The following is a 14,145-nucleotide window of genomic DNA, read 5'->3' on the forward strand; positions in this document are numbered from 1 at the left end:
TATTTATCTTTTTACATTTTTTTCTAGTTGTAATTTAGTATACTGAAGACCACCTTGATCCTTTTCACTGTAGGAGTGTCACCCTCATTAGCTATCATACTATCCACATTCCCAATATTCATATAATAGCCTACTTGGCCTCTGTCACTTCCAGCCCTTTTAAGTGAGACCATCTCAGATTCACTGAGATTCTGGGAACAACCTTATTCCTAAGTAGAAGGACATAAAAAAAATAAATAAAATATAAAAATATGTCTGCTCTACTCTGGCACATTAACAGAGATGGCCTATCCTAACACCACATCTTCCCAAATTACGTAAATCACAGCTATGGATAATAGCCTCCATGTTCAACACTTGCCCAAGCTGCTCTCTCATTAGCCCACTAAACTCCTGATAATCCAAATTCTTGTCTCTTTTATGTCTTAAACTCCCTTGCCTTGGGCTACAGTTCCTATAGGGTATTCATCTGACAACCTACTGTAAGTCACTTCTGTAGTTGCCAACCTTGACCTGCTCTGCGCTACTCCACATTGCATTCTCCTTTTAGTATCAATGCAACCACAATGCTGATTAAGACATGCCCAACTCCAGCCCTGAGGGCTCTTCCAATCCTCTCAGCCTCTTCATACAAGCTATCTCACTTGCTTCTGGTCCTACCCTGACCTCAACCAATGGGTTTCAGCACTGGGATGTTAAATGTTCTCCCTTATTTCTACCTTCTACCACAATTACTCAAACTAAATGCGTCATTTCCTTGAGCCATATACCCTTCAGTTCTGTAGCCTTCTTCTTTAGACAATTAGGCAAAATTCAAATAACACTTTTAAATGAACAATTCAGTGGCATTTAGGATATTCAGAATGTGTACAACCACAAATTTTTATCTAGCTCTAAAACACTTCCATCAGTCCACAGTAAAACCTCTTAAGCAGTTTCTCACCCTTTTCCCATTCAACCTTCTGGCAACCACCAACCTCTGTTCTGTTTCTATGGATTTATCTATTATGGATATTTCATACAAATGGAATCATACAATATGTGATCTTTTGTGTCTGGCTTCTTTCACCTAGCTTAATGTTTTGCAGATTCATCCATATTATTCATAGCATGCATCAGTACTTCATTCCTTCTTATGGCTGAATATTTCATTGTATGTATATACCACAATTTGCCTATCTATTCTTCTGTTGATGAACTTTTGGGCTATGTCCACTCTTTTGTGAATGATGTTGCCACGAACATGTGTACACATACTTGTCTGAACATCAGTTTTCCATTCTTTTGGGCATACATCTAGGAATTGAACTGTGGGTCATATGATAATCCTATGTTTAAACTTCTGAGGAACCACCAGAGTGTTTTCCACAGTAGCTGACCATTTTATACTTCTACCAGCAATATACAAGGGTTCCAATTTCTCCATCTCCTTGCCAACACTCCTTTTCGTTTTTACTTATTATAGATATCCTAGTGAGTGTGGAAACCTCATAGTGGTTTTGATCTGCATTTCCCTAAAGCCTAATGATGTTGAGCATCCTTTCATGTTTGTTGACATTTGTATATTTCTTTGGAGAAAGGTCTATTCGAGTCTTCTGCTTACTTAAAAAAAGTTTTATTGAAGTACAATTGACATATAACATTATATTAGTTTTTAGGTATACAGAATCATGATTCAGTATTTGCATATATCGTGAAATGATCACCACAATGTCTAGTTAATATCCATCATCATAGGTAGTTACAATCTTTTTTCTCGAGATGAGAACTTGCAGTATCTACCCTTTAGCAACTTTCAAACAGGAAATACAGTTGCCTATTGTTAACTATAGTAACCATGCTGTACATTACATCCCCATGACTTATCTATAACTGGAAATTTCTACCTCTTGACCCCCTTAACCACAATTCACTCACCTTCCCATCTTTTGCAACCACCAATCTGTTCTCTGTATCTATGAGCTCGGTGGGGTTTGTTGTTTGTTTTTAGGTTCACATATAAGTGGGTCATGTGATATGTGCCTTCTCTATCTGACTTATTTCATTTTGCCCAGCATAATGCCCTCAAGGTCCACCCATGTTGTTGCAAATGGCAAGATTTCATTCTTTTTATTGGCTGAATAATATTCCAGCATGTGCACTATGTGTGTGTGTATTCATGTGTATCATTTTCTTTAACCATTCATCCACTGGTGGACACTTAGGCTGTTTCCATGTCTTGGTTATGGTAAGTAATACTGCAATTCTCTGTTCATTTTTAAATTGAGTTGTTTGCCTTTTTGTTGAAAGAGTTCTTTATATATTCTGGATGCTAAACACTTAAATATGTGAGTTTCAAATATTTTCAACTCTGCAGGTTGCCCTTTCATTTTCTGGATAATGTCCTTTGATGCCCAAAAGGTTTAATTTTGAAGTCCAATTTATCTGTTTCTTGGTTGTTGTTGTTGCTGCTGCTCATCCTTTTGGTGTCAAAGAATCCATATCTAAGAATCCACTGCCAAAAATCTAAGCTCATGAAAATTTATCCTTACGTGTTTTAAAACCATAAAGATCACTGATCCATTTTGAGTAATTTTTTTAAGTGGTGTGTGGTAGGAGTCAAAGCTCATTTTTTCACATGGTGATGTCCTGTTTTTCAAGAACCATTTGTTGAAGAGAATATTCTTCCTTAGCAAATGGTCTTGGTATGCTTGCTGAAAATCAGGTGGCCATACATGTATGGGTTTATTTCTGAACTCTCAATTTCTATTTCATTGATCTATATGTCTATCCTGTTGCCAGTACCACACATAGAATTTGATTATTCTATCTTTGTAGTCAGTTTTCAAATTGGGAAATGTGAGTCCTCCAACTCTGTTCTTTTTCAAGATTGTTTTCACTATTTAGGGCTCCCTGTAATCCCATATGAATTTCAGGATCAGCTTTCCCATTTCTGTAAAAGACTGACAGGGTTGATAGAATTAAATCTATACATCATATTAGGTAGTGTTGACATCTTAACAATATGAAGTCTTCCAATACAAGAACATGAGATCTTTCCATTTACTTAAATTTCTTTATACCACCTCACACCTACTACTAGCTACTAGGATGGTTTTTAATAAAAACACAGTAAAGAAAAAAGAAAAGAAAAGAACAAGAGTTGTTGAGGATGTGGAGAAATTAATTGGAACCCTGTACACTGGTGGGAACGTAAAATGGTGCAGCAGCTGTGGAAAATAGTCTGCTGAGTCTCCAAAAAGTTAAACATGAAATTACCATTTGATCCAGCAACTCTGCTTCCAGGTATATACTCAAAAGAAGGGACTCAAACAGATATGTGTATGTTAATGATCACAGCAGTATTATTCATGACAGCCAAAAGGTAGAAACAACCAAAATGACCATAAACAGATGAGTGGATAAACAAAATATATACATACAATGGAATATTATTCAGCCACAATAAAAACTAAGGAAATTCTGATATTAATGCAATGCTACAAGGATGAGCCTTGAAAGCATTATGCTAAGCGAAATAAGTCAGACACAAAAGGACAAATATTGTATGATTATTATACGAGTTACCTGGAAGAGGAAAATTCATAGAGACATAAAGTAGAATGGAGGGGGGGAAGGAGAGTTATTTTTTTTAATGGGTACAAAGCTTCTGTTTGAGATGATGACAAAGTTCTAGAAATATAGTGGTTATTGTTGCAAAATATTATAAATGTACTTAGTGTCACTGAACTGTGAACTTAAATGGTAAATTTTATGTTGTGTCTATTTTACCACAGTAAAGAAAAAAAATTGCCAAGAAGAAAAAAATTGAGTGAATGCGTTAAGTGAATGAAGCCAGACACAAAAGCCTCATACCTTACAATTCCATTTATATGAAATTCTAGAAAAGGCTAAACTACAGTGACAGAAAGCAGAGAGGCTGCTGAGATAGAGAGGTGAACTGCCAAGGGACATGAGAGAAATCATGGGGGGTGATGGAAATACCCTACATTTTGATTGTGATAGTGATGGTTATACAACTAATATCAAAACATATCAAACCATACATTTTAATTTTAATTTGATGAATTCTATTACATGTAATTTATACCTTAATAAAGTTCATTTAAAATATCAAAAAGAGGGGCTTTCCTGTGGCGCAGTGGTTGAGAGTCCGCCTGCCGATGCAGGGGACACGGGTTTGTGCCTGGTCCAGGAGGATCCCACATGCCGCGGAGCGCCATGGGCCCGTGCACCATGGCCGCTGAGCCTGCGCGTCCGGAGCCTGTGCTCCACAACAGGAGAGGCCGCAACAGTGAGATGCCCGTGTACCGCAAAAAAAAAAAAACCAAAAAGAAAGACTTGAGGTGATCTAGCCTTATGTAATCATTTTAGAGAAAAAAAGAAACCCAATCCTTGAGTATCCAAGGTCACAATGTTAGCAAAACAGGATTAGAATTCAGTTCTGTATATGAAATCCAAAGCTATTTATAGCATATAAAATGACACTACTGGCAGTAGAGGGTGGTGGTGGTGGTTGATTATACTGGTAATTCAATACCTCCTGCTGGAATAGACTTGAAACCCTTAGAGAATTCTGAAGACTTCATGTTGTTATATTGGAAGGCTGTAATCAAGACAATTAGCAATAGATGGTAACTTTCTAGCAGTAGTATGCTCACTACTTTGCGAAGAAACTACTCCATTTGTCAAAATTCCGATTGGTAAGATTTTGTATCTTTGGATCTTAAACACATTCTGCCCTCGGAAGCAATATCAAAAGAGACTAACCACTTTTCCATAAGATCACTTCACCTCTCAAATACTTTAAAATGACCATAACTGTGATGTTCTTATAAAAATCTTCTTTAGTAGAATCTAAAAATATCCAGGGATTCCACATCTTCCTATACTTGCCGTAACACAGTCTGTAAACATTTCATATGAGTTTGGGTATTCAAACCAGATACAACACTACAAATTTTCTACAAGCTACTTAGAACTGAACTGGATTATTATACTTCTAGAAGACTATACTTGGGATAAGGAACACAGAGAGTCTCATTATATTATTGGTAATTCCTGATCCGCTGTCAATTTCTCAATTTTGCTACATAAAGCATCACTAAGATATATCTTTAAGTTTTAAACTTAGAGGCAAGGCTATAGATTTACTTCTATGAAATAATCTTTTATTTAGTTTCTTATTCTGAATAGACTGTTTAAATATTTTAAAATCTTGACTCACCATTAACATATTACCTACATTCCTAGGGGCTTCCCTGGTGGCGGAGTGGTTAAGAATCCATCTGCCAATGCAGGAGACAAGGGTTCCAGCCCTGGTCTGGGAAGATCCCACATGCCATGGAGCAACTAAGCCCATGAACCACAACTACTGAGCCTGTGCTCTACAGCCCGCGAGCCACAACTACTGAGCCCGTGTGTCACAACTACTGAAGCCCGTGTGCCTAGAGCCCGTGCTCAGCAACAAGAGAAGACACTGCAATGAGAAGCCCGCACACCACAAGGAAGAGTAGCCCCTGCTCACCACAACTAGAGAAAGCCCACGTGCAGCAATGAAGACTCAATGCAGCCAAAAAATATAAATAAAATAAACAAATTTATATATATAAAAAATATTACCTACATTCCTGAAATACTTCATGTAGGAGACAAAGACCTCTGACACCTCTTTACTTCAGCATGAACAGCCATTTTGATAGTCACCTATAAAGCCACTTAAGTTTACTATTTTCATCTGTATTTCTCTACCTTGTCAAGAATATCATGAGAGACACTACCAACAACTTGTAAAAAATTTTTGTTTGTTATAGAAACAAAGTTAGTTTGTTATGACTTATGCATAGTCAATTAGCTTTTAGCAAGTAAAAGTTATCTTTCTAATTGTTCACAAACCAGATGTTCCAGGAATTTTTAATGAAGCATCAGCAAGGTCACTGATCCTCTTCTGAGATATCTAACCACTATTACCTAACTGCAGTTGCCAACCTCAAAGCCTTTAGCATCTCTTATTTTCTAAAATCCTTTTTAAAAAATAATATTCCTGGGCTTCCCTGGTGGTGCAGTGGTTGAGAGTCCACCTGCTGATGCAGGGGACACGGGTTCGTGCCCCGGTTCGGGAAGATCCCACATGCCGCGGAGCGGCTAGGCCCGTGAGCCACGGCCGCTGAGCTTGCGCGTCCGGAGCCTGTGCTCAGCAACGGGAGAGGCCACAGCAGTGAGAGGCCCGCGTACCGCAAAAAAAAAAAAATAATAATAATATTTCTATGATCATCTTGCAAGTTACTTTAATATCTAATATCACTTTACTCTGAAACTAGAAATTTAACGAAGACTCTGTTACTTCACCTATTTTTGTGCATTACTGCTTTATATGTCTGCTTTACAGTTTATTTCAGTTTAGGAGAATGTCTGCTTAGTGAGAAAAAAAAAATGGAAGCAAAATCGAAGTAGAGCTTTGATTTCTACTTGTTGTATCATAGCCCCACAATATGGGTCTATCTTGTCCTTTGAATTAGAGTACAAAGATTCTTTTTGTTATACTTAACTATTTTCAAAAGCTTCAGTTCATTCTGGCTGTTTTTGCTTGCCCACTTAGCTTTTTCATTATAAACCAACATTTTTTATCTTTGATACACATCTATACACAGGTCTTACTATATGAAAAACTATGCAAAGAAACTAATAATTTATGACTCCAATGTATTAAAGACTGTAGCTTATACTAAATGTAAATATAATACTTATCTTTTCCAATAACAAAATCACATTACACTGATAACTCAGTTCAGCTTAATTCTCAACATGACCCTGCAATTCTGCTTTTCCTATTTTTATGCTTTGATATTATTGACATTTCATACAAAGGCAAAACGAAACCCATCTCTTTAGTACAGTCAGCCCTCCACAGCCACAGCTTCTGCATTTGCAGATTCCACCAACCGTGGATTGAAAATATTCAGGAAAAAAAAATCCAGAAAGTTCCAAAAAGCAAAATTCGAATTTGCCATACACAGACAACTATTTACCTAGCATTTACACAGCATTAGATATTATAAGTAACCTATAGATGATTTAAAGTATATGGGAGGCAGCATGAAGCACTAATGTAGTAGAGACTACAGCAACAATGTGTGTGAATATGAATTTTTAAATATTTAACATACAATATAAATGTTTATAATGAAATATTCATATACCAAAATAGCAATTCCAAGATTTAAAGGGAAAAAATACAATCTCAATTTGTTTCACATTGTGCTACTCTTGTATATATGTTCAAAGCTATACTTCAAGAATTTTCATTATAAAAACATATTTACTAAGTGCAAAAAATTTTTTAAAAAGTATATGGGAGGATATATGCAGATTAAATGCAAATACTATGCCATTTTACAAAAGGGACTTGAGTATACAAGAATTTTGGTATCCTCAGGGGTCCTGGAACCAGTCCGCCACAGATAACAAGGGATGAATGTATTCTCTTACCACTCTGCTATTCATTTTTTGTAACCATATTCAATTAACATTAATAGGAAAAATTTTATGATATGTTTTTTCAAATATCAATTTCTTTTTGCTTTTAGTTTTCTGCTTTTCATACTCAGATGATAATGTTTCTTAGTTTTTCTGAATAAAAATAACATCCAACCTTGAAGTCATTCTATTTGCCTTTCAGACCTATATAGAATTCTAGGTTTACCACAACTTTTTCCACCTGTTACAATCCAACTCCTACTTGAAAACAGAAAACTGAAACAAGAAATATCTTTTCAAAGATAAACAGCTGGCTTTCTTTTTAACTCTCATATTCTTTATTAATATCACACTTGTCTGAATTTGCCAATGGAATATAATATCTAAGTTACAAAAGATACCTGAGGATAGCTGTACAATCAGAAGCTGTTTAGTACTCTTAGTTAACATAATATTTTAAAAGTCCATTTTTTTGCATTTTCACAACTTCTCTCTTCTTGAAAAAAATGTAAGCATATAACTTAACCCATAATTTAATGTCTTGATGTAAGAAGACTATAGTATTTCACAAGATATAAATCACCACATTATCAAAGACTTAAATGAGATAGTTACATATTTTCTGCATGTTGGGTAGTATCTCGTGTACACAATTAACAAAAACTATCAGAAGATTTAATAATTACCCATGGAAAAATATCTTTTGTAAATAAACAGATTTCTAAAACTAAAAAGCAGGTCTGACATACATCGCTTATTTGCTGTGACTTAAAATATAATGTAAGGAAAGAAAACATTACCTAATTCTAACAAAACTGTGTAGACAGAAAAAAAAAAATGTTAGAACAAGGAGTCTTTAGGCCACAATAAGACCTGTAAATATTACAGAACTTAAAATTGATTAAGAATTCAATTAAAGTAGAAAACAAAATTGTTTAAAATAAGAGCACACAAGTTGTGCTTTAAAAAAAAAGTTTAAAGGAAGGGGATGAGAAAGGTGAGAAAAACCACTACCAGACTCCTTACCCATTGCTGTTGGTGCTGGAGCTTCCTGATGGTATTTTCAGCTTGCTCCAGTTTAGCACTGGCCTCATCACTCTGCTGTTTGATGTTGGCCAACTCCCGTTTTATGAGGTAGTTTTCCTCAGCCTCCTGGGCTCTTGTCACTTGTCCCTTAGGACATAATTTTTTTGTGTGTAAAGCAATTTAGGATAGATTCAAGAAAGACTGCCTTTGTGAGGTTTAGTTACTTACTTTGACATGTTAAAAAAAAAAAAAAAAGATCACCTCAGAGAACAGAACAGCCTGAGTAATTATTAGCCAGCAGCTCATTATTGCTCCAGCAAATTTTGGGAAACCAAATGAAAAATTCATCTGATAATCTTAAGAACAATTCTTCTTTCAGTCAATAAAAATTCAATTCATGCAATATTATTGTACATGCAGGACTAATGTTTTCAATGAATAGTGGTTAATTTCGCAGAATCCACTGATTGCCATTTTGGAATAAACTTTAAAATAAGGTTAGCTCTAAAACGTGCAAAAGATGGGTTTATTTTAATAAAGGTAACACACTATTATCAAAAATTAAGTTTACACCCATAGATACCACCCCAAAAATTATTTCTAGATAAATGCATGTAAAATTGCATGCATTAAAATATGAATTTCTAGGTTTAGGACTTTCCTTAGATGTTAGAGGAAATGCTTAAAAAAAAAAACTATACCTGTATCAATCTATCTGCCAAGGAAGCACTTTCCTACAAAAGGAAAAATTCAGATAGAAATATAAGAGAAAGAAACAAAATAAAGGTGATAAAATTAGGAATAAGAAGGAACAACACATACCCAAATTCCACCTACGTTTCACTGTAATTAAGATGGACATTTAGATTTTAAAATTATTTTTTATTGCATGTGTTTCCATTCTTAAAAAAGAATATATCAAAATAAGGATAAACTGCAGAAAATCATGTGCTTCTAGAAGAGATCAAACACAAATTCCAAGAGGGTTTTCATTATTTGGGACAAGCTAATATCTTCTTTTTAAAGCATACTTTAAGTATTTTTAGTGTCAGCCATACTGTCAAATCATTTATATGAAAGGGAGAAGGAATTTGAGTAAGCAATATCACTTATGAAGTGTGACAGCAATTTGTGCAACAGCCACTTCCAAAGAAGCAAAGCAAGGAAAATATGACAAATGAAATTAATGAGCTCAACCATAATAAACTCTAGCAATAACTGAGTAAGTAAACATTTCAGTTACAGACTTTAATTGGTATCTAAGTATTTACAGAATTCTAAGTGCTAAAGAACACACCTAGGCCATCTAAGCCAGTAAAAAGGTACTTAATTTTCTAGAAGCAAAATCCAAACTTAACTCTTTCAGACAGCACCTTTATTATTCTTAAGGTTCAATGAAATAAAAATGCTTTCTCTGTGAAAATGTCTTACTCCAAAGATAAAAGACCACCTAGGAAGATGTACATTTTACTATAAACTGAGAGTTTAGTGGAAAAAATATATATTGATAAAATCAAAATGACTTAAAAACAATTAAGCTCAACCTTTTTGCAGTCGCCAAAAAAGCAGAATTATCTTCAAACTCTAATAAGATGAAAGAAATATATCCTTAATAAAATGTACCTGCAATTATTATATAACAAAAATATACATGTAACAAAGATCCTGTCCTTCTGCCATGCTATTTAATATGAAACCATCAATACTTTCAAACAAAAGATAAACATGCAAATAATCTATATCTTCATTCATTTAATTCCTAAATATTGACCTGTAGACTTTCAGGGAAGATTTTAAGATACTTGGCAATATCATGAGGACTATTTTTTAAACTACTAACTTTCATTTTTGGTAAAAAGAAACAAAAAAAAAACCCAAAACAGTTTGTGAATTCAGATGTTTCTCCTTTAATAAACCAAAACTCTTAGGCTATACTTCTATTACTTAATACATTCTTATAGCATCAGGAACAAGACTACGAAAGACACTGCATCAAAAGCACAATAAGAAAAATAATGCAAGATTGACACATTTACCCAGTTATTTTATATGAAACACAGAGGAAGAGGTAACAAGCGGTATCAAAACAATTCTAAGAACCAAAAGTTTAGTCACAATTCCTGTGTTGAAAATCAACAAACATCATGGTGAATTTTTATATAAGAAATCAGTCAGTCATTTTGACTAAACTTAAAGCAATCCTAGGCCTTAAAGAAATCACTGCCACATTTAATATATGGCTCGACAGGGCAACATTTGAAATTCATCTTTAAAATACTACACAGAATGGATTCTCAATTAGGTTACCCCTAAAGAACACACTTTTCAGAGATTATGTAACAAAAACAAATGACATCACTATGTTACTCTAATAATCTCAGTTTGAAACTTTACCCTTAAGAGTTCAAGGACTAGTAATGATCAATTTTTATTGACAAGTTATTTAGTTAAGTAGTAAGTTATGCAAGCTAAGCAGTCAATACCACAACTTCAGAGACATGTGCCAGATTTCTTGAGCCTTTATTTAAAATAGAAAAATTATTGTGCATTCAACTGAAGTTTACATAAGTAGCAATTTACTTACTTTTTCTAATGTTTCAATGTGCTGTTTTAATAGTCTGTTTTCTGTGCGTAACCTCTGCAGAAAAAGAAAACAAACAAAGGTTTGCTTGCAAACATTCCTGAGAAGGAAAAATGACAGTCGATAAAATGTACCACCTTTTATAAGTAGGAAAGAGTCCAAGAAATGGCTACATTATCATCTGTGAAATTCTTAAAGGCTCAGAGTAAGAAATGCATGGCAAAGGAAATGACCACATTCATCATTCCAGCTGTGACTGAATTTTAAATATAAGCTAGAATACATACAAAATAACCCCTTCCGGGCTTCCCTGGTGGCGCAGTGGTTGAGAGTCCGCCTGCCGATGCAGGGGACACGGGTTCGTACCCCGGTCCGGGAAGATCCCACATGCCGCGGAGCGGCTGGGCCCGTGAGCCATGGCCGCTGAGCCTGCGCATCCGGAGCCTGTGCTCCGCGACGGGAGAGGCCACAACAGTGAGAGGCCCGTGTACCGCAAAAAAAAAAAAAAAAAAAAAAAAAAATAACCCCTTCCTTTTCTGTACCTAGCATAATGACTCATAATCAGTATTTTCTTTTTTTTTTCCTGGCTGCGCCTCATCACTTGCAGGATCTTAGTTCCCTGACCAGGGATTGAACCCAAGCCCTCGGCAGTGAAAGCGCAGAGTCCTAATCACTGGATCGCCAGGGAATTCCCAGTATTTTCTTATATGTCTTAATATCCCTATTAGATAGAAAAGATTCTAACTCATTTATCTCCTACAAAGATTACACAAATAATATTCAAATGTCTATCAAATAAACAAGAAATCTGAAAAATGCATGTTTATAGGATAAATATCAAATTGTCAGTTTAGAACTAGATAAGCCTCCATTTATATGTTATATATGCCAAGTTGCAAAGTTCCATTCTGAAAATATGAAGAATGAGTTATTTTCATTGAATGAATTCTTTATCATGAGTTGTTTTCAATTTAAGAAAATTACTAGCATTTTCTTGTAGTTAAAAGAGTAAAACCAGATTAAAAAAAAAAACACTTCACCTAATTGCTCAATGCCCAACTCCTAAAACCCTGTCAAATTACTGCTATTAAGTATTAAATTTAAAACACCCTACATTATAAACTGGTGCAGCCACTATGTAAAACAGTATGGCAGTTCTCAAAAAAACTAAAAATTGAGCTGCCATATGATCTAGCAATCCCACTCCTGGGCATATATCAAGACAAAACTATGATTTGAAAAGATACACACATGCCTTTGTTCATAGCAGCACTATTTACAATAGCCAAGACATGGAAACAACCTAGATGCCCATCGATAGATGAATGGATAAAGAAGATGTGATACACACACACACACACACACACACACACACACACACACACAATGGAATACTACTCATTCATAAAAAGAGAATGAAATAATGCCATCTGCAGCAACACAGATGGACCTAGAGATTATCATACTAAGCAAAGTCAGAAAGAGAAAGACAAATACCATGATATTACTTATATGTGGAATCTAAAATATGACACAAATGAACATATCTATGAAACAGAAACAGACTCACAGACATAGAGAACAGACTTGTAGTTGCCAAGGGGGAAAGTGGGGTTGGGGAAGGATGGATTGGCAGTTTGGGATTAGCAGATGCAAACTACTATATATAGGATGGATAAACAACAAGGTCCTACTGTATAGCACAGGGAACTACAGTTCTTTCCTGTGACAACATAATGGAAAATAATATGAAAAAAACAAAACACGCTACGTTAAAAAATCATCTCCTTTTTGTATAGTTCACCAATATAAGTTATCCCTTCATTTTGCCATCATTATAATTTCAAACTCCCTCTGACCTTTTTGTACCAATTTGCTCTAGAGTGCAATCCAGCCTTCTTCCAACCCTGCCTTCCTCTAAATTCCTGCTAAAAATGTCTTCCTCAGAAAATTCTTCTATTAATTCAACCTATTATTTTGCCAGTAAAGACTAAAATATAGTTTATATGACATATAAAATCTCAGAACAAAGCAAATAAAAGACTATGAATTATTGTTGTCTTATTAAGTGGACCACAAATTGGAACAAATAAATCTTACTTATTACAAAGACAGTTTGCAAATTAAATATTTTTGCTCTATTCACTAGAATATATTTGGATGAATTGAAATAGATATTACTTTATGTGTGATCTCAAGCTACAAAATAGTTTGAGAAAAAGAAAATATTTCTCATTTTTTTGCTACTCACATTATGTATAGCATAATGGTCTACACAAATAAGCAATTATTAAATGCTCTTAAAGTCTGGAAAGCCAAAGAAATAAATGTGATTCTCAAAATCTTCTCAACATACTTCATGAAAAAAAAAGTAGCGTTTTGTTTTTCTAAAAGACTTAGGAAGTTAAGTTCAACCAGACAATTGAGTGAATAAAGTTAGTATTTCAATAGAAATAATGCTTAAAATTTAAAACTAAAAACATTCACTTGGATTTCCCTCCCCACCCTCTTTAAATCTTCTGAAATTTTGCTATAAAAACCTGAATTCATTTTCCCCCCAAACACCTACACAAATGTCTTAATACCACTTTTTAAATAAATCATCAATTCCTCATTTGTGTGATACCCACTTCATTATGAGTTGAAAAATATAATAGACTTTACAGTTATTAAAGACTGTTTCAGGGTTACCTTCACAGTATTTTGGTAATTAGAGCTTTGTAATCTCTTTTAACATCTGTTATAGGTAATTTCCCCCCTTCTTATATTGTGTTTTTTATCCTCCACAAACCTTTGCTAGTAGACTAGTAGTTTAGAGACTGGGTTTTGAAATGAGGTAGGTTTAGGTTCAAATCCTCACTGTACAATTAACACCTGTGGATATCATTCAGTGCCCTGGAATCTCCATTTCCTCAACTAGAAAATTACACTAATAAAACCTACAATGATGCTGCAAGAATTCAACGAGATAGCACACTGCCTAATATATACCAAATACTTGGTTAATGATAAGCATTGCTATAATATTTTTAAAGTTAGGGCATGAATATAATTTTATTACT

At 34.6% G+C, this 14,145-nt stretch overlaps 1 protein-coding gene across 3 annotated transcripts in view; it reads right to left on the reverse strand.

The window, feature by feature from the left end:
• The window catches only part of EVI5 (ecotropic viral integration site 5), a 206,187-nt gene that overhangs the window by 89,251 nt on the left and 102,791 nt on the right, over positions 1-14,145 (reverse strand). The window contains exons 11-13 of one of the 3 annotated variants that reach the window (XM_024743626.1): positions 11,087-11,140; positions 9,204-9,236; positions 8,503-8,649 (exon numbers count right to left, since the gene is read on the reverse strand). In XM_024743626.1, coding sequence (XP_024599394.1) covers positions 8,503-8,649; positions 9,204-9,236; positions 11,087-11,140 — 234 coding nt within the window. The remainder of the gene's footprint in view (positions 1-8,502; positions 8,650-9,203; positions 9,237-11,086; positions 11,141-14,145) is intronic. The other 2 variants (XM_024743627.1, XM_024743628.1) reach the window with 2 other exon arrangements.

Source organism: Neophocaena asiaeorientalis, unplaced genomic scaffold, assembly GCF_003031525.2.
Source record: "Neophocaena asiaeorientalis asiaeorientalis breed wild unplaced genomic scaffold, Neophocaena_asiaeorientalis_V1.1 scaffold317, whole genome shotgun sequence".
NCBI lineage: Eukaryota > Metazoa > Chordata > Mammalia > Artiodactyla > Phocoenidae > Neophocaena > Neophocaena asiaeorientalis.